Here is a 21,201-nt window from a genome sequence, read left to right as displayed (position 1 = left end):
TGTGTCGAAAAAGTAAATAAAAATTAGCCAGGCATGGTGGCACATGCCTGTAGTCCCAGCTACTCAGGAAGCTGAGGCAAGAGGATCACTTGAGCCTGGAAGATGGAGACTGCAGTGAGCTGTGGTCATGCCACTGCACTCCAGCCTGGGTGACAGAGCAAGACCCTGTCTCAAAAAAAAAATAAAAGAAAATAAAAATAAATAAAATTTATTCAAATACAAAAGTGATATGGTTTGACTCTGTGTTGCCACCCAAATCTCATCTCCAATTGTAATCCCCACGTATTGACGGAGGTTCCTGGTAGGAGATGATTGGATCATGGGGATGGTTTCCCCTATGCTGTTCTCATGATAGTGAGTGAGTTCTCATGAGATCTGGTTGTTTGATAGGTGTCTGTCGCTTACCGCTTCTTTTTCTCTCTCCTGCTGCCTTGTGAAGAAGGTGCTTCCTTCTCCTTTGCCTTCCACCATAATTGTAAGTTTCCTGAGGCCTTCCTAGGCATTTGGAACCGTAAGTCAATTAAACCTCTTTCCTTTATAAATTACCCAGTCTTAGGCAGTTTTTTATAGCAGTGTGAAAATGGTCTAATACAGAGACTTGGTACCAGGAGTGGGGTACTGCTACAAAAATAACGTGAAAATATGGAAGTGACTCTGGAACTGGGTAACAGGCAGCAGTTGGAACAGTTTGGATGGCTCAGAAGAAGACAGGAAGATGTGGGAAAGTTTGGAACTTCCGAGAGACTTGTTGAATGGCTTTGACCAATACACTGATAGTGATATGGACAATGAAGTCCAGGCTGAGATGATCTCAGATGGAGATGAGGAACTTATTGGGAACTGGAGTAAATGTCACCCTTGCATGTTTTAGCAAAGAGACTGGCGGCATTTTCCCCTGTCCTAGAGATCTGTGGAAATTTGAACTTGAGAGACATGATTTAGAGTATCTGGCAAAGAAATTTCTAAGCACCAAAGCATTCGAGAGGTGACCTGGCTTTTCCTGAAAGCGTACAGTTATATGTGCTCACAAAGAGATGGTTTGAAATTGGAACTTATGTTTAAAGGGGAAGCAGACTGCAACAAAAGTTTAGGGAGTTTGCAGCCTGACCATGTGGTAGAAAAGAAAAACCCATTTTCTGGGGAGAAATTCAAGCTGGCTGGAGAAATTTGCATAAGTAACGAGGAGCCGAATGTGAGTTGCCAAGACAATGGGGAAAATGTCTCCAGGGTGTTTCAGAAAATCTTCAGGGCAGACCCTCGCAACACAGGCCTAGAGGCCTAGAAGGGAAAAATGGTTGTGAGCCAGGCCCAGGGCCCAACTGCTCTGTGCAGCTTTGGGACATGGCACCCTGTGTTCCAGCCACTCCAGCTCCAGCTGTGGTTAAAAGGAGCCAAGGTACAGCTAGACCATTACTTCAGAGGGTACAAGTCCCAAACATTGGCAGCTTCCATGTGGTGTTGGGCCTTTGAGTGCACAGAAGACAAAAGTTGAGCTTTGGAAGCCACTGCCTAGATTTCAGAGGATGTATGGAAACACCTCGATGTCCAGGCAGAAGTCTACTGCAGGGGCGGAGCCTTGTGGAGAACCTCTAATAGGGCAATGCAGGGGGGGAATGTGGGGTTGGAGCTCCCACACAGAGTCCCCACTGGGGCACTGCCTCATGGAGCTGTGAGAAGAAGACCACCATCCTCCAGATTCCAGAATGGTAGATCCACCAACAGATTGCACTCCATGCTTAGAAAAGCTGCAGACACTCAATGCCAGCCTGTGAAAGCAGCTGCAGGGGCTGTACCTTGCAGAGCCACAGAAGTGGAGCTGTCCAAGGCCATGGGAGCCCACCCCTTTCATTAGCATGCCCTGGATGTGAGACGGGATCAAAGGAGATTTTGGAGATTTAAGATTTAATGAATGCCCTGTCAAGTTTCAGGCTCGAATGGGGCCTGTGACCCCTTTGTTTTGGCCAATTTCTCCCATTTGGAATGGGAACATTTACCCAATGCCTGTACCCCCATTGTATCTTGGAAGTAACTAACTTGCTTTTGATTTTACAGACTCACAGGCAGAAGGGACTTGCCTTGTCTCAGATGAGACTTTGAACTTGAACTTTTGAGTTAATGTTGGAATGAATTAAGACATTTGGGGACTGTTGGGAAGGCATGTTTGGTTTTGAAATGTGAGAAGAACATGAGATTTTGGAGGGGCCAGGGGTAGAATGATATGGTTTGACTGTGTCTCCACCCAAATCTCATCTCCAATTGTAATCCCCATATGTCAAGGGAGGGACCGGATGGGAGGTGACTGGATCATGGGGGCAGTTTCCGCCATGCTGTTGGCATGATAGTGAGGGAATTCTCATGAGATCTGGTTGTTTGGTAAGTGTCTGGGGCTTCCCCCTTCTCCCTCTCTCTCCTACTGCCTTGTGAAGAAGGTACTTGCTTCTCCTTTGCCTTCTGCCATGATTGTAAGTTTCCTGAGGTCTCCCCAGCCATTCAGAACTGTGAGTCAATTAAACCTCTTCCTGCCTATTCTTAGACAGTTCTTTATAGCAGTATGAAAATGGACTACTACAGAAAGTATTTAACTTTAAACTCAGTAGTATCCAAAGAAGTAATGAAAATGGAGAAATGAACAACAAAATCATAGTACAATATGGTATGTACTAGGACAGGAAGAGCCCTTTTAAGAAGAGATCTATGTATTTCTATTTATTTATCTCTGAAAGAAGGAAACTTTGCCTTGTATTCTGAAAAAGAAAGGAATATTTTATTTTACTTCTAAAAATCTTACAAGGATGCTAGTCTAAATACAGTTTTCCTAATTTGCCAGAGAATCCATGAAGATTGACTTGATAACAAGATCAGTGAAGTAAAGGTCAGTGAGTTAATCTCACAGCAGCTGCAAGCTAATTCCATTTCCAGTGAAAAATGTCTTGATAGTTCCCCACATATCTTTTCCCACAAACAGTTTCAGTCTTAAGATCCCATTTGCAATCCATGAGAAGTAACTATTAAGCCTTCGACTATGGCTGGAGGGCTCCACGCCCTTTCTGATAAATTGACTGGACAAAAACTCAATTTTAAAATGACAAGAAATAGAAGATGTATAGATATACTTTAAATGTGACCAAAATGGGTTGTGAAAACACAAAACACAATATCCAAAAATTCTGGCAACACAGTACACTGTAGAGTATTGGTGGTTTACCCTTGCTATTGCATGGCTGAGCTTACTGCCACTGCCCAGCATTGCAAGGGCATCAAACTGCCTTTCACTAGCCTAGGAAAAGATCAAAATTCAAAATTCTAAGTACAGTTTCTACTGAATGCTTATCACTTTTGCACCATTTTAAAGTCAAAAAATCAGTAAGTTGAACCATCATATATCCAAGATTGTCTATATGTAAATATTATATATCTTTCTCTCACTTTTAAAACAAAATAATACTAGCCAATACTACCATTCTGAAAAGCACTTGTGTCAACAGCCTTTACCCCTGAAAGATTTTCCTCACAATTTTACAACTGTTACTTACAATTTTCTTTGAAATGTTGACCAAACCTGGATTAAAAGATTTGGGGGTTTTAGTGACTGTATTTCACAAACTCTCTTATTGATTCTGCAGTCTCACTTCTGCCTCCTCAAAAGCCCTCACCAAGGTCACGGGGGATGGCTCTTTTCAGCCTCTTCCTGGCATTTGGTCCAGTGGCATTTGGCATTCTAGGACTTCCCTCTTTGGCTTTGATAACTCCCTCTCTTCCTGTGTTCCTCCTTGCTGTGTTCACTTGCTTCGCTTTCTTCTTTCTGAAGCATGTTTACACAATGTCTTCTCTGATTGGGCCTGTGATGTTCTTTAGGTCATCTTTTCCACAAATAATGCTTCAACTAGTACTCACGTGCCAGTGACTCCCACGTCCCACTCATGAGCTCTGAACCTAGTACCAGCTTCTGCTGGACATCTACAATGGGATCTCTCACAGGCCTCTCTCATTGGTAACATGCCCCCGCCTGAACTCATCTCCCACGCATCTATCCAGCCATGCTCTCTAGTTCACCTGAACCCTGGGTGTCATCCTAGATGCTTTCCCTTCCCAGTCTTCTGTGATCATTCTGCCTCATCAGAGGCTCTCTAATCTTCTTTCCTATATCGCTCTTGTCCCTATTTTAATCCTAATCATCTATTTCCTGACTTATTCATTCCTTATGTTGGTCAGTAATTTAATTAAAAACAGATTTAGGCCCTATCCTTAAATGTGATAAGTGATATGAAAGGAGATGATTGGGGAAAAGGATTTCCCTCAAGGAAGGCCTCTCTGAAGCCTGAAGCAAGAATGAGAACGAGTCAGACAAAGAGAGAATTGTATGAATGAAGGCTCTGAGGCAGGAAAACACTCAGATCATGCCAGAATCACTTAGAAGCAAAGTGAAGCCAGTTCCTGGAGAGCAGATCATCAGATGAAGATGGAAAGGTGACCGGGGGCCAGACCTGTAGTTTTGGTGGGCCTTGGTGAGGGATTTACAGTAGGACACCCCATGGTTTAAGTATGAAAGTGACAAGATTCCTTTAAGTTTTAAGAGGCCTTGAAATATGAACCACAGATTAGATGGAAGCTACTCTCCCTGTGTCTGGGCTTTTTAGAATTTCCAAGCACTGCTGTTTCTGGAACCAGATTAATACAAGTCACTCTTCCATTTATCTATGTATTTATTTGAGACAGGGTCTCTGTCACCCAGGCTGGAGTGCAGTGGCATGAACACAGCTCACTGCAGTTTGGGGGCTCAAGAGATCCTCCTGCCTCAGCCTCCCATGTAGTTGGGACCACAGGCACCTACCACCCAGCTAATTTTATTTGTTGTAGAAATGAGGTCTCATTTTGCTGCCCAGGCTGTCCTTGAACTCTTGGGCTCAAGTGATCCTCCTGCAACATCCTCCCAAAGTGCTGGGATCACTCTTCCATTTAACATGCTATCTCAACGTCAAGATAAACTTTAAAATCTTTAGATAATAGGCTGGCATTTTACTTAAACGATCTTTACTTACTTCTTCAGAACTGCCATTCCCTATAAATATCTGGTTCTTCAACCACATCAAACCACTTGTGATCTCAAAAAGCCTCAGTGTACACTGTCCTTTCTGTCATTCTGATTCCTCCTCATCCTTCAAAATCAGCTCAAGGGCCAGATCCAGGGAGAAGCTTAGTGGTGCCCACCCGAACCGGCCCCCTCCTTCAAGTTGTGCTGCCATTCGGGCCCACCTCTTCACACAGGATTGTCAGACCAGACCAGCGCATGCGTTCACCGCCCTCACAGGGATGGGATGCAGCTGTGCACCTCTCAGTGCTGACACCTGGAGAGTCTCACGAAATGTTGACAACATGGCCTGTTTCCATTTCTTGTTCACTAGCACTTCTCATTTACTAACACACAGAATTTCCTGTGGTATGTCTACTTAATCAGTTCAAGCCTAAGAATTCCTTGATTTGGGTATAGTGCTTTGCATTTATATACTGATGGTCCCCAACTGATGATGGTTCGATTTATGATTTTTCAACTTCATGGTGATGTGAAAGTGATACACATTCTATAGAAACCATACTTTCAATTTTGAATTTTGGTCTTTTTCCAGGCTACCATACTCTAAAGATAGAGCCACAGCTCCCAGTCAGCCATGTGATTATGAGGGTAAGCGACCAATACTCTACGGTGTATTGTATTGCCAGATGATTTTGCCCAGCTGGCCTAATGTAAGTATTCTAAACATGTTTAAGGTAGGCCAGGCTAAGCTGTGTTGTTCATTCAGTAGGTTAGGTATATTAAATGCATTTTCAACTTACAATATTTTCCATTTACAGTGGGTTTATCAGGATGTAACTCCACTATAAGTCAAGGATCATCTTGTATAGCACTTTTAATTTATAGAGTCCCTTCAAAAGTTTGTTTGTATTTTATTTCCACTGCATCCCTGTGAGGATGCCGTAAGATATACAGCTAGCAAAACAGTTAGTTTTCCTGTGCAAAGTGATGGCTTCATCTTGTGGCAGATCACCTGGAATACTGTGGCCAAGGCATCTTGGTTCTACTGTCTTTATATCTAGTACAGTTATATTTTTATGGCAGCTCTGATTTCTTCTTTGGCCCAAGGGTATTAAGAGAGCGAAAAAATTTAATTTCTTAACAGATATATATATCTGTGTCCAGTCATATATTTAATTCAAACCCTTAATATTCCTAGGTAATTTTTGTCTACTTTCTCTGTCAAAGATTGAAAGATACAGGGTTTCAAGTTTCCAACTGTAATTGTAGTTTTGGTAATTATTTTATTACTAACAGGTATTGCTCTGTATATTTTGACATTCTGTTATTCAATACATAAGAATTCATTACAGTTAAATCATCATGTATAGTATAATTTACCAATGTAAAATAACCTTTTTATCAAACTGAATATTCACCTTATAATGTCCTCTGTCAGAGGATTATAATACCACTTAAAACCTTTTAAAAATATTTTGTCCCTGACTTATTTTCCCATTCATTTATTTTTGGCTTTGAGTGGGTTTCTTATAACAATTCTAAAGATGCATTTTTATTTTTTAACCAATATTTAAAGCTTTGTAATTTAGTAAGAGTCTAAACCATTCACATGCGTTTTTTTGTCAAATTTCTATTATTTAGTATTTTCCTCTCTTTTATATTTTCCTGTTATTTTCCATTTATATTCTTTTGTTAGACTGGAAATTTTTTCTTTGCTTTTTTTATCCTAGTGATTTGGAATTTATATAATATATACCATTCTACAATACCCTTTATTTGTTTTTAATATTTGAACCTATATTTTTCAACATTATTAAGAATAAAATAGTATTTGTTGCTATTTTGAAATGATAGACCATGTTTTTAAGGCAGGTTGGTGGTTGTTAAGGCACCAGTATCAGCCAGGCACGATGGCTCACACCTGTAATCTCAGCACTTTGGGAAGCCGAGGTGGGCAGATCGTTTGAGCCCTGCACTGTGGCCAATACTATGGTTTACTGTATTTTGTTCTAGTTTATTTTATGGAAAATGGAAATTCAGTGGTTAAGACAAGGATTAAATAGCAGAAGAAAGATGTGTACATATGTACAGATGTATGTGTCCTTTATATGTTTTTTAATACTCTTGTCTCCTTTCTGGTCCTCATTTAAGGTTATCTATTTCATGCAGTAAATTTTTCTTCACAATTCATTTCATTTAGAGAGTGAATGCTACCTTCCAAGTGGGCTTTCTCCAGTTTCCTTTCAGGGACTTAATGGAGAAGTGATGTTAACAGTTTTATGTTTCCATTGCATTTTACAGTGTGAAGATGTCTTCACATATATTTCTCCATTTGAGCTTTACAAAAACTCTTGGTATTATTTTCATTATCTAGATTCCAAAATCAGGTTTAGAAGAGTTAAATAGTTGTCCAAGATCTCAAGATGCAAGACCCACAATCATGAACAGAGGCAGATGTTCAGGATGGAGGCAAGCTGAAACTCATAACCAAATCATTATGACTCCAAATTCAGGGGTCTTTTAGCTGCCACCTGCATGGGCTCGTGGTGTAGCTGACCACCAGAGTTTGTAGAGCTGTCATTCAGGTGTGCCATGGACTTTCCTGGGACCTGGCACAGGAGAAGGACTGAATTAACGTTTGCTGATTAAGTATCTGTTACAGGCTGGGCTCGGTGGCTCACGACCATAATCCCAGCACTTTGGGAGGCCGAGCAGGGAGGATCACTTGAGCTCACAAGTTTGAGACCAGCCTGGGCAGCATGGTGAAACCCCGTCTCTACAAAAAATTTAAATATTAGCTGGCCATGGTGATGCATGCTTGTAGTCCCAGGTACTGGGGAAGCTGAGGTGGGAGGATCACTTGAGCCCATGAGATTGAGGCTGCAGTGAGCTGAAATGGTGCCACTGCACTCCAGCCTTGGCCATAGAGCCAGACCTTATCTCAAAAAAAAAAAGTTACAATAATCATCCCTTCAAAGCTGGAAGGCATTATTTACCTGTCTGTCCAGCAGATGGTGCTACATAACCAAGGGAATCTGTTGCTTGCCCTTGGTGAAGCTATTAAAGCCAATACAGATCTTGAGAATTTCAAAAGCAAAAATCAATACTGGATTATGAGTGCTCTAGGAAAATAAAGAGATAAATTTTCAGTTTACATACTTATATATAGTTGTACCATATTTATAAATAAAAATATATAAATAATTTATCAAAATTCCTTTTTAACAGCAACAACCACAGTAAACCCACAGGTTAAAAACTCCACAACAGTCTATATTAATCAGTCAATCCAAAGTACATTCCAATTCCAAGTTAATTGAAAATAATCAACTTAGTCATTTGGTTGGCTCTGAGCAGCCTTCACTGCTTGCTTTTGTGTCATGTTTCTTTCTGTCCTCAATTGGCTATAGACTTACAGACGGCCTTTGCAGAGGACAGTGTACTCATGTCCATCCTTTGCATCCTTTGTGGGAGTTGGCTAGGCAGCACTCTCCCTGGGGACACTGTGAACTCCTCTTCCTGAGTGCAGAGATCACGTCTTGTTCATCTTCATGCCCAATACCTTGTTCCATAAATATGAATGGATTAGAATTCTAAACTCTTAACTCTGCCCCAAGACAGTTCTGAGAGGTAGTAAGTCATATAACACCTGAAGAGGACTGTTCTTGTCTTAATTACATTAGGTTATAAGATGACAGGTGAGGGAGCCAAACCAGGGGGCCTGGAAATTATTCATACATCTCTAGATACAGTATGCAAGTTGTGTGTATTATGTGTATTTACTGTGTAATTGATTGCTTCAGATGAACTCCCAAACACACTCATGTTTGGATCATTATTACCTACCCTTCTCCTTAAATCTTAATTTCCTATGATGCTTGAAAGGGAAAGAGGGGCCAGGTGTGGTGGTTCACACCTGTAATCCCAGCACTTTGGGAGGCTGAGGTGGGTGTATCACCTGAGGTCTGGAGTTCAAGACCAGCCTGACCAACATGGTGAAACCCTGTCTCTACTAAAAATAAAAAATTAGCTGGGCATGGTAGCACATGCCTGTAATGCCAGCTACTTGGGAGGCTGAAGTGAGAGAATCGCTTGAACCTGGGAGGCGGAGGTTGCAGTGAGCCGAGATCACTCCGTTGCACTTCAGACTGGGCAACAACAGTGAAACTCCGTCTCAAAAAAAAAGACAGAGTAGAGGGAAGAGGCCTGCATGGAGGAGAGATTTACTAAATAGTACTTAATCCCAAAATAATTTCTATAGGTTTGAATATGATCCCTGAAATTTATTATAGGTTCAGGTAAGTATTAATCACGGGTATTCAGAACTGTCGTTTAAAAAATGTATAGAACATGTTTCCTTCCCCTTGAAACTTTTTATCAGCTAATTATAGGAATTATACCTGCAACCATTAAAGCCCAGAATGAGACAGTACTTGGTAAAGTGCTGAAATTTATAATAAACGCATTATAGCAATCCAAGTAAGGAGGAAGAGCCACCATTATTGAACATTTGTTAAGTGTCAGCCACTGTACTAGGTAAATTTTAGTTATTATTTTTATTTAGGCACCAAAAAATCCATGGGATAGTTGGTTATCCCCATCTTACTGAAGAGGAAACTGAAGCTCAGAAAGTTTAAGCAACTTGCACAGGTCACATAGCAAGTAAAGAGCATGGCCAGGAATCAGACCCTGATCTCCTTTGGTCTACTAAGCTTGTAAAGGATCTTCCCGCCTCCTTCCAAGACCATTCAATATAATCAGTAAATGTCCATGGCAAGGTTGTAGTTTGAGTTATAGAATTCCATTCAAGATTTGATTGGTAGGTGGGAAGCAGATATGTCTGCGTCAATCAGTATCCTAGAAGAAGGAGATGATGAACTCAAGTGGTGATTAAGGGAAGTTTAATGAAGGGACTATTTACAGAGATGTGGTGGGGTTAAGAGAACCAACAAGGGGAAGTGATGCACTCAAAAAGTTACTACCTCCAGGCTTTAGGGGATTGGGGGAGGGAGTGGCACAGTGTGAACCTAGTGTGGTTGTGAGCAAAGGGATTCCCTCAGCAGCCATGGCCAAGATTAGAGTCTCCGCTGCCAAATTGCATCCAGGTGGTGAGGGAATGGAGAATAGGGGTGGGGGAACAAACTCTGACCTTGGTATCCCCAAAGGGCAAAGGATTCCAGGTGGTACAGTTCATAAAGTTTAGCCTCAGGGCACAGAACAGGGCAGAGAAGAATGGAGAATTGAGCTGGAGGAAACAAACAATGGCTTGCCCATGCTACTGCAGGGAGAGTAGGTGGTGTGCACAGCAGGAGGGTGGGGAGCCCAGCATAGCTATGTTGGGGCCTGTGCAGATCAGCCTCACTGGCATGGAGGATCTGAGCCGAGAGGTGGTGGAAGGTGAAATCGAGTAGGCATGTTGGTAGTCCTAAATGTCAAGTAAACGTTCCTGATCTTACATTGATACTCAATAGCCAATTTTGTTTCACATAAGCCAATATTAATATTACATATTTCTTTTATAAGCCAGAGATATAGGGAGATATCCTAGAAGAATGACAGAGGAAAGGAAGGCAAGGGTGAGAGAAGACCTTGTGTGGATATTTGTCCAAAATGTTTATCCACAGGAACAATCCCTTCATGAAGGCTGCTGGTGTGTGAATGTGTGCTGGTTCCCTTGGGGTGTTCATTTGGATCTTTCTGTGTTCCAGTGACCTACGGCATGATGAGCTCCAATGTGTACTACTACACCCGGATGATGTCACAGCTCTTCCTAGACACCCCCGTGTCCAAAACGGAGAAAACTAACTTTAAAACTCTGTCTTCCATGGAAGACTTCTGGAAGGTATTTGCAAATAACTTTGAAAGTACCTCTTTATCACAGAAAATTGTTCATTTGGCTTCATCATTTCAATGCATGAGTATCGACAGGACCTGCTTTGCATTTAACACTGTGTGAGACATAAGTTATGGTGAGTTGTTAGAAGTTACTGTTCCTACTCTCAAAGAGGGGTAAACTAACATTGAGAACTTTGCCTGTGCCTTGCACTGTGCTGAGTGTTTCATACCTTACCTCGTTTAATTTCTATAGTAACTCTATAAGGTAGGTACTAAGAGTATGCCCTAGTTTGTTAATGAGGAAAATGAGATTCAGGATGCTTAAATGCCTATGGTCACGTGGCTAGGGAACAAGAAAAATTGATTTTTTTCTAGCCGGACAGCTACTTCTTCATCCTAGTTTGTAATTCATTCCATAAGTCAAGATTCAGTAAATATTTATTGAGAATCTCCTAGAATGTAAGGCCAATGAAAGGCAGTGTGGTTCTTCTGTCTTGCTTCGCCTTTTGTGTTTTGTCTCTTTGTTGATGATGGCATGTATCCCCAGCTCTCAGAACAGTGCTTGATACAAAGTAAGCACATTCTTTCAAAGGTCTGCCGTTGGTGGGGCTTGGTGGCTCACGCCTGTAATCCCAGCACTTTGGGAGGCCAAGGCAGGAGGATTGCTTTAGCCCAGGATTTCAAAACCAGCCTGGGCACAGCATAGTAAGACTTTGTCTCTCCAAAAAAATTAAAGAATTAGCAGGGTGTGTGTGGTGGCACACACTTGTAGTCCCAGCTACGCAGGAGGCTGAGGTGGGAGAATCACTTGAGCGTTGCTTGAGGTCGAGGCTGCAGTGAGCCATGAACATGCTACTGCATTCCAGCCGGGGCAACAGAGTGAGACTCTTTCTCAACAAAATCCAAAAAAAAAAACCCCAAAAACAAACAAAAAAGGTCTGCGGTTGTGAAGTTCAACCCAATCCAGCCCCTTCCCAAATTGTCACAAATTCCAACATAGTAGTATAGCAATGAGTGATACCACAGGAAAAATATTAAACTGATCCAAGGGATATGGGGCTTGGAATCTAAGAAAATTGGAAGAGAAATTGAAAAGGAAATTATTATTTCTCCTTGGGGAGATAGTTTCTAAAATTCTTACTAAACCCTGGGGTCAGAGCTGTTGATTTTAAGGATAGAGACAACTGGGTCACAGGAACCTATTCATATATAAAAGTACTTGGCATCCAAAACCACACTTGTATAATATGAATCTTTTACCATCTGAGTAGGGCAAATCAGTCTATCTCTGTTGATCATCTGACAAGGATAGCACACTGAGAAATAGATCTGTCTTCCCCACAGGCATAGCTAGTTGTACAAACTAACAAGAGACTTTTGTATACACATTCCATGATGATAAATGCCAATCTCTAAAGGGATGAGGAGGAATTGGAGAGTTCACCATACAGCAAAATAGTCCAGACAGGTGAAAGGTCTATCAGATGCCAGGCTGGTAATCAAAACTGTAGCCTTTTCTCTAAACAAAGTTTAGAACCATGATTATGTAGGACATTATTTTAATAAGGGAAAGTGGAGTTCATCATGACCTCACCTTTAGTCTAAGAACAAAAATCAGAGCTGCCAAGTATTAAGTACCCACTCTGTGCCAGGTGCACTAACTATGCAAATCAGAGCTGCCACGTATTAAGTACCCACTCTGTGCCAGGTGCAGTAACTACGTAAAAGATGGGTTTTCCAGATGCAGGAACCTTGGTTCAGAGGACCCTGCTCAAGGCCTCATAGCTAACAAGTGATGGGGCAAGATGCTATCCCAAATCTCTCTGACAACAAAACCTACTATTTTCATAGAGTTGCCAAATGCTTGGTTATGCAAACGTTCCAGGCAGGGACAAGACAGCGGCTGAGCTTGGAACTTTTTCAAAGATGTTTCCTTTGCTTTTAGTTCACAGAAGGCTCCTTATTGGATGGGCTGTACTGGAAGATGCAGCCCAGCAACCAGACTGAAGCTGACAACCGAAGTTTCATCTTCTATGAGAACCTGCTGTTAGGGGTTCCACGAATACGGCAACTCCGAGTCAGAAACGGATCCTGCTCTATCCCCCAGGACTTGAGAGATGAAATTAAAGAGTGCTATGATGTCTACTCTGTCAGTAGTGAAGATAGGGCTCCCTTCGGGCCCCGAAATGGAACTGCGTAAGTGTCTGTGACTTATTGCCACTTGGTGATATTCACTCATTTATTCTCTGACCTCCCACCATTCATTCATTCATTCCCTGACACCTTCACCAAGGCAAAAATAAGTTCAGTGACTCTTCAGTGCTTATATTTAAACCTTGGCCAACTTGACCTTTGACTTCTCAAGTTTTCACTACTTTTTAGCCTTCTTTTAGTTTCTACATGCATATTTTTCAGAAGACTAAATCGTTGACCATATGACCCCCCCAAAAAAAATTAATTATCTGAGCCTTTGAAAATTTCATTTAAGATGCCCTGGGCCCTGTTTTTATAGGTCCAGTAACGTCATCCACTAAGTTATTTAACAGCAAGTTTTCTGGTGCAGGAACTCTTTTTTTATAGATCTTGCAAACACGTTTTTGTTCAGAATGGAGTTATTTAATGTGTAAGCTTGTGAGGCAATTTTTTATTAGGTTTAAAGCCCATTTTATTCAACTGTTTGAGATTTTAGATATATATTTGTATACATGCATATTTACAGGGGCTTTTTGTACACTTTGGTACCCCTACTTCAAACATCTTGTGTATTAAGGGAGGGCACTTACTATTTTAGAAGTATTATAGTTATTATAAAGAAACAAGAAGACCTCCAAGGCCATTTCAGGGTGGGCCTTTGCGGTTGCTGTCCCTGGGTACGTCACTGGTCAGAGTCATCTCTAAGCTTTGCTCAGCTAATTCTGTCGGTTCATCTAGGTTCTTTTCTTGGAAACTGAGTTGCCCAGAATCCACATTTGTTACTATACAATGGGCAATCACCTTTTCAATTAGTATATTCTTCTTGTACCATCCAGTGTATACTCTATTTAATACCAGAACCCATAAGAAACAAATTTAGTAAAAATCCAGGTTGGGCACAGTTTCTCATTCCTGTAATCCCAGCACTTTGGAAGGCCAAGGTGGATGGATCACTTGAGGTCAGGAGTTCAAGACCAGCCTAGCCAACATGGTGAAACCCTGACTACTAAAAATACAAAAGTTAGCTGGGTGTGGTGACATGTGCCTATAGTCACAGCTACTCGGGAGGCTGCGGCAGGAGAATTGCTTGAGCCCGAATGGTGGAGGTTGCAGTGAGCCGAGGTCTCATCACTGCACTCCAGCCTGGGCAACAGAGCAAGACTCCACCTCAAAAAAAAAAAAAAACAAATTTAGTAAAAATCCAGAGCTTTAGAACAAAGGGACTAAATAGTCTCAAAAGACATTATCATCCAAGTTATGATAGTGATTTCACTTTCTTTAAAAAAAAAAATATTACAGATGGAGTCTTTCGATGTTGCCCAGGCTGGCCTCAAACTCCTGGGCTCAAGCAGTCCTCCAGCCTCAGCCTCCCAAGTAGCTGGGACTATAAGAATATGCCACCGTGCCTAGCTTTATTTTGCTTTCTAATGTGCCTTTTTGTAGTTCCCACAAAGCATAAGCATGCCTTCATCTGTGGTACCCTTTCCAATATTTTTTTATCTCACGTCACTAATAAGATAAATTTATACGGCCACTGCTCTGTGCCAGACATTATTTAAGAAGTTATTTCACGCATTATCTCATCTGCCTTCACAAAACAACTCTAAAATAGGTATCATCTCCATTTTATAGATGAAAAATCTGAGGCTCACTTGCCCAAAGTGTCACAGCTAACAAATGGGACTGAGCCAAGATTTAAGCAGCCTGACTCCAAAACCCATGTTTCGTCTACTAAACCTCTTCCATATTAATTCCTCCTCCATATTAATTACGTCGTTAGGGTGGCTTCTTGATGCTCTCAGCTCCTGAGGGCAGGGAGCAAGCTTCCTGAGGGCAGGGATTCTATTTTGTTAACTCAAGTACTCAAGCTTCAGTACTCAAGCTTCCTGAGGGCAGGGGTTCTATTTTGTTAACTGCTATATTCTCAAAGCCTTGAACAGTGCCTCATATGTAAAGATACTAATAAATATGTGTTGGATGCATGCATGAATGAGTGATTTCTACTCCAGGGTGGATTGCCAAAGGGCACCTTCCCTGTCATATCTAAACCATCCCTTTATTCTCCTGCGTTCTCAAGTCACTCCCATTTCTTCTTCCCTTCAACTCCAAACTTCTTGGAAGAATAGTCTTCATTTGCCACTTCCATTTCCTTACCTTCAGTTCACTTCTTAAAGCTTAGGTTCTTGCTTTTGACATCTCACCAGGAAGCTACTAGGGACCTCTAGTTAGCAAATCCACTGAACAAATCTCAGTCTTTATCCCCTTCATCCTGTCTGCAGAAAGTGGCAGTGTTGACCGCTCATTCTTTTGGCTTCCATGAAGAACTCTACACTTTGGATTCTTTTAACTCTGAAACCCCTTTCTCTCACTTCTCTTCTCTTATTCCCAGGTTCTATATTCGTATCTCCATCTTTTCTTTCTTTACTCTCCTTCCCATGACATTCAGATGGCTTCCACTGACATCTTTATTTGGTGACTCATCATTTCTTCAACAATGTGCCAGGCATGTTCCCATTGCTAGAAGTCCCCCCTCTTCTAGCAATGCCCTTGATGCTGGAGAAACAAAGCAGTAGGAAACAGAAGAAATGCCCTTTCTTCACAGAGCTTGCATTCGAGTGATACAAGACACATCTCTATTCCACCTGGATGTCCCACACCTCTTATGATTTAATATGCCCCAAACTAAACTCATTTCTTATGGGCTCTGCTCTTTGTTCTGTTAATGGCACTGCCATCTTCCTATTGCCCTGAAAGAGACTCTGGAGTCATTTTTGAGCCATGTTTCCTCCTTGCCCCAACTTCCAAATCAGTTACCAAGTTCTGCTGGCAGTCACTGTGGTGACACTCTCACTCCTTCCTTTCCCTTCCCAACTTCACTGAGTGAGTTCAGGCCTCATTACCTCTTGGTTATTGCAGACTTTGCTAATGGAGCTGTGTCAGGGGTCCCTAAGACCACTCCCAGGTTCAGTGATTCACTAGAAGGACTCAGCATAGAGGCATCCTTATAGCTAAGGTTTATTATGGTGAAAGGATACAAAAGAAAAGGCACATGGCAATATCTGGGGAAAACCTGGTGTAGGCTTCCAGAAGCCCTCTCCCAGTGAGGTCACATAGGTTGTGCTGAATTTCTCCAGGAACAAGTTGTAACAACATGTGTGAAATGTCTATCAGAGAGGTTAATTAGAGACTCAGTGCCTGGGGTGTTCACTGGGTACTGGTACTGGTTTATGACTAGCATGGGCCAAAATTCCCGACTCCCAGCAGGAAAGCAGGTGTTGAGTGTAAGCCACATTGCTTATACAAATAGCACAGGCACAGCAAGCCTCTCTTACTGGTCAGGGAAAGTTGTATACTAGTGCAGGGAGCTGTTTATCAGTCAAGTTCCCAGATGCCAGCCAAAGTCCATCCTTGCAAACAGGCCTTCCTAAAGAAAGGCCATCTCAGGCCTGCTGTGTTAACTCTTTTCTGCACATGAGCCTTCTGTTCCTCCCCACTCCAGTCTTCCCTGCTGCCACCAGACCAGCCCTGTTCTGTGCCTCTTAGAACTTTCCCTTCACAGACTCCTTCATGTTTGCCCTTCACAAGCTGACCACAGACCACCTTTCAATCTACCATTCTTTATCTTATGGGAGCCAAACTGAACTAGTTACTTCTTCTCTTGACCAATGGCTCACGGTTGAAAATGCCCTTCCCATTTGTATTAGTCTGTTCTCACAATGCTGATAAAGACATACTTGAAACTGGGCAATTTACCAAAGAAAGAGGTTTAATGGACTTACAGTTCCACATGGCTGGGGAGGCCTCACAATCATGGTGGAAGGTGAGGAGCAAGTCATATCTTATATGGATGGCAGCAGGCAAAGAGAGAGAGCTTGTGCAGGGAAAATCCCCCTTATAAAACCATCAGATCTCGTGAGACTGACACACTATCATGAGACCAGCATGGGAAAGACTTGCCCCCATGATTCCATTACCTCCTACCAGGTTTCTCCAACGAAACATGGGAATTGTGGGAGTTACAATTCAAGATGAGTTTGGTTGGGGACACAGCCAAACCATATCACCATTCACCTGTGCAAGTCCAGATCCTACTCACCTTTCATGGCTCAGGTCCAACACAGCTTCTTCCTAAAGCCTTTTCTAATCCATCCCTCCACTGCCAGATCCCCAAATAAGGACAGCTTTCCTCTGACCTGCCAGCCTAATTTCTTTACTCTTTTGCTTCTTATTATTATCCACCTTGTATTTTACTTGTTTAATTATAACTCATTTCCCTACTTGTTATAAATTTGGGAGGGAAAGGACCTTTATATCCCCATTAGTGCCAAAGAAGCATCTGTTTTCTAAGAGATCCTCTGAATATTTGTGGATGAAATTCCCAAATGCTGACAATGCCACTTGATGAACTTGTCCCTCTTTTGGCTGTAATTTTCTCTGGGGACCTCAAGTCATCTAGTCCCTGAGCACAGTTACCCAGAGAAGGCAGCCGTATAAACTGAGCAGAGGCTCTAGAGCAGAGCAGAGGCTCTAGGGACAGACAGCCCTCGCATTGGTTCCCGAGTCTGCCCTCAAAAGCTTTGGGACTACATTGACCTCACTAAGCCTCGGGGCCCTCATTCCTAAAGTGAGGCTAATAACAGTATGAGAATTAACCAAGAAAACACTTATGAACTACCAGGTCAGGCACATTGCCCAGCTTGATAGGCCTTAATACATATTTTATTTTACAAGGAACCAGCTGTCCTTGTAATTGCCTCAAGTGTTCCACTGATTGTAACTGTTTGTTTTTTGGTTTTGTTTTTAATCAGTTGGATCTACACAAGTGAAAAAGACTTGAATGGTAGTAGCCACTGGGGAATCATTGCAACTTATAGTGGAGCTGGCTATTACCTGGATTTGTCAAGAACAAGAGAGGAAACAGCTGCACAAGTTGCTAGCCTCAAGAAAAATGTCTGGCTGGACCGAGGAACCAGGGCAACTTTTATTGACTTCTCAGTGTACAACGCCAACATTAACCTGTTCTGTGTGGTCAGGTGTGTACTGAGGACATGCATCCCTCCTATTTCTGTGTAGTTGTACATACATCCTATTCTGGGGTTAGCCAGAAAAACCTTTGCCTGCAGTTAGCTACATGAGGATGCCAAGGACCCAGACGGATAGCAAGGGAGGGGTAAAAACTGAAGGCTTACTGAAATAAAGGATATTTGAGGAAGGGAGTTGGGATCCTAGAATATTATGAGTTGGAAAGAACCTTAATTGTGATCCAAGTTCATCTCAATGCTGGAACCTTTCCAGAAAAAAGTATTGTGTTTTTCTAACACCTGTCCTTACCTATTATAAGGATGGTCAGTGCCACATGTTCCATCACCAACTCCCCCAGCCATCAAATCTTGACTCATTTCCTGGAGTTTCTCACTCTCAGTTGAGCCTCTGCTATTAGCACACAAGCACAGTAATTGGAGTGCTTGTAGGATGCTCAGTAGGATACCCAGGTTACCTGCTCGTGCTCAGGACTGCCAAAGGCACATAAAGTTCCTTCCACATATCCTGGGATGTTGCCATGATGACCCCTCTGGGAGACAGTAATGAAAATGACAAAGATTCCACTGGCTTGTCTGGGACTCTTCTTCGTTCATTTATTCAGCAAACATTTATTGGACACTTAATATGGGCTAGGCATTGTTCTTGGCTCTTGGGACATGTCAGCAAACAAAATAAAGATCCCCACCTTTGCAGAGCTTGCATCCAACCAGGAGGAGACTAGAGAATAAACATTAAACAATAAACAATACAAATAAATAATATAGTATATTAGAAGGTAATAGGTACTATTAAAAAGAAAGAAAAAGCAGAGCAAGAGGGAGTCAGAGCTCACCCACTTTAATCTTCCTGGTGAGCATGTCAGCAACACCCAAACATCACTAACATGGATTATTGCATGTATATTTACACACAAGATAAGAATGGTTTATTCTTATAATAGTCTTTGTCATCATTCTTGAGGTTAAATTCAGTTCTGCTTTACATGGCTTGTTGGATTGTCCCAGTCCTTGTATTTAACAACATTTGCAGAAAATAGTACCACATTAAATCAGTTATAGGTTATCCCTTATCCAAAATGCTTAAGACCAGAATGTTTGAGGTTTAAGAAATTTTTCAGGTTTTGGAATGTCTGGATATATATAATGAGATATCTTGGGGATGGGACCCAAGTCTAAACACAAAATTCATTTATGTTTCATAAATGAAACCTAATGCACATAGCCTGAAGGAAATTCTATTTTTCCCTTCGGGATGTTGAATAAACTGTTGTGTGCCTGCATGTTGACAATGACCTGTCACATGAAGTCAGATGTGGAATTTTCCACTTGTGCTGTCATGGCGGTGTTCAGAAAGTTTGGGATTTTGAAGCATTTTATATTTCAGATTTTCAGATTAGAAACACTCAAGCTGTCCTTGCTCACAGTGGCCAAAAAAAAAAAAGAAAGAAAGAAAAGAAATACTCAACCAGTAGTCGTTATCACTAGAAATGAATGAAAATCTATTGCAGTTAAGTATTGAGTTTTTCCTAATTATTCCAGTGCAGATGAAAAGAAAAGAATAAAAAGGAAGAGAATAAAAACAGAGAGACAACTCTGGTATTTTAGTAAATTCTATTTACAGAAGGTCTTGAGTATTTCTTTTGCTTCCTCCCTTACTTTAAGGATGAACATTGTTAAGACAACTGCTTCATTTCTCTATACTGTTTTTCTAAGTTTCTGGAGGTGGTTGACTACTACAGGGCCAGAATGGGCCAGAGAAATGACTTGACACTTGAAGGCCACTTCCTTCCCTTTTGAGTTCCCAGTGAAGCTGTCACATACAAGGCTCTTGGCTTCAGAGTTGCTCTCCTGAGGTTTTGGTTCTCACCCCTACTCTCCAACACATCAAAAAGGAAGGAAAGAACAGGAGAACTGACAATGAAAAGGAAGGAAAATTTTCACACTTCTCTGACCAGTTCTGATTTACCATAGTCCTGTTTTTACTTGATTATTGCTCATGCGTGTGTCCTGGATGCTCAGGTTCCAGGTGCAGCGACCTGTCCTGTAATAGCAGAGATAATGATGGCTAGTAGCTGACTAAAGGGCTTTTAAATCTCTCAAAATGAAGCAGCTAGCGATTCTATTTCTAGTCGGGTAAGGAGTCTGTATCATTAACTGAATCACCCAACTTTCTCAGTGGGACACCTACAAAATGGGCATTTGACAAGAAAAAAACCCTCAGTCCAGTTATGGTAAAGCACTAAAGATCAGAGCCGTCAGTATGGATGTAAAACAGTATATGTTTTAGACAATCAGATATCTATTGAGTACCCACCTATTAACTATAAGGCTCTGGGAAGAAGAGAGAAAACTACCCTGGAGGACAAACTGTTTGATGCTATTTAGGTGTTACCTAATGAATGAATGAGAGACTCAGTTTCTATCTTTATATATGGACAAAATATATCCTGCTTCTCAACCAGATGACACGTTTTGAGTGGATGGCTTATATTTCTTTATATTCTTCATGTTGCCTAGTAGAAGGATTTGAATTAATAGAAGTCCTAGGGCCAGGCACGGTGGCTCACTCCTGTAATTCCAGCACTTTGAAAGGCCCAGGCAGGAGGATGATTTGAGCCCAGGAGTTTGAGACCAACCTGGGCAAAAGGACAAGACTCAGTCTCTGCCAAAAAAAAAAAATTAATTGGGCCTGGTGCTGCACACTTATAGTCCCAGCTACTCAGGAGGCTAAGGCAGGAGAATCCCTTGAGCCCTGGAATTTGAGGCAGCAGTGAGCTATGATTTCAACACTGCACTCCAGCCTGGGCAACAAAGCGAGTCCCTGTCTCTTAAAAAAATAATAACAGAAGTCCTAGAAAAGTTTGTGTGTTGATTTACTTTTACATTAAAAGTATATGGCATGTTGAGCAGCGTAAATATAGAAAAGTATAGGGAAGACTGAGCAGGAAGTACTCCTTTGGGACTGAAAGACCTCAGGAAGTCTTATTCCTTTGATGGCACAAAATTCTACAAGTATGGAATTATTAGCTATGATAAAAATGTTTTGCCATTAGTTTGGGGGGGACTCGTGGTAGCAGTTTCATTACCTTGTAACGCACG

At 41.7% G+C, this 21,201-nt stretch overlaps 1 protein-coding gene across 1 annotated transcript in view; it reads left to right on the top strand.

Annotated features, from left to right (window-relative positions):
• Positions 1-21,201, top strand: part of PKD2 (polycystin 2, transient receptor potential cation channel) — a 70,789-nt gene that overhangs the window by 18,823 nt on the left and 30,765 nt on the right. Inside the window, exons 3-5 of the mRNA XM_055297037.2 lie at positions 10,741-10,874; positions 12,813-13,063; positions 17,869-18,093. Of these exons, the coding sequence (XP_055153012.2) occupies positions 10,741-10,874; positions 12,813-13,063; positions 17,869-18,093 (610 nt within the window). The remainder of the gene's footprint in view (positions 1-10,740; positions 10,875-12,812; positions 13,064-17,868; positions 18,094-21,201) is intronic.

The sequence above is a fragment of the Symphalangus syndactylus genome, chromosome 10 (assembly GCF_028878055.3).
Source record: "Symphalangus syndactylus isolate Jambi chromosome 10, NHGRI_mSymSyn1-v2.1_pri, whole genome shotgun sequence".
NCBI classification, from domain to species: Eukaryota; Metazoa; Chordata; class Mammalia; order Primates; family Hylobatidae; genus Symphalangus; species Symphalangus syndactylus.
The sequence above is the reverse complement of the archived record's forward strand: the minus strand, read 5'-3'. Positions and strand labels throughout refer to the sequence as shown.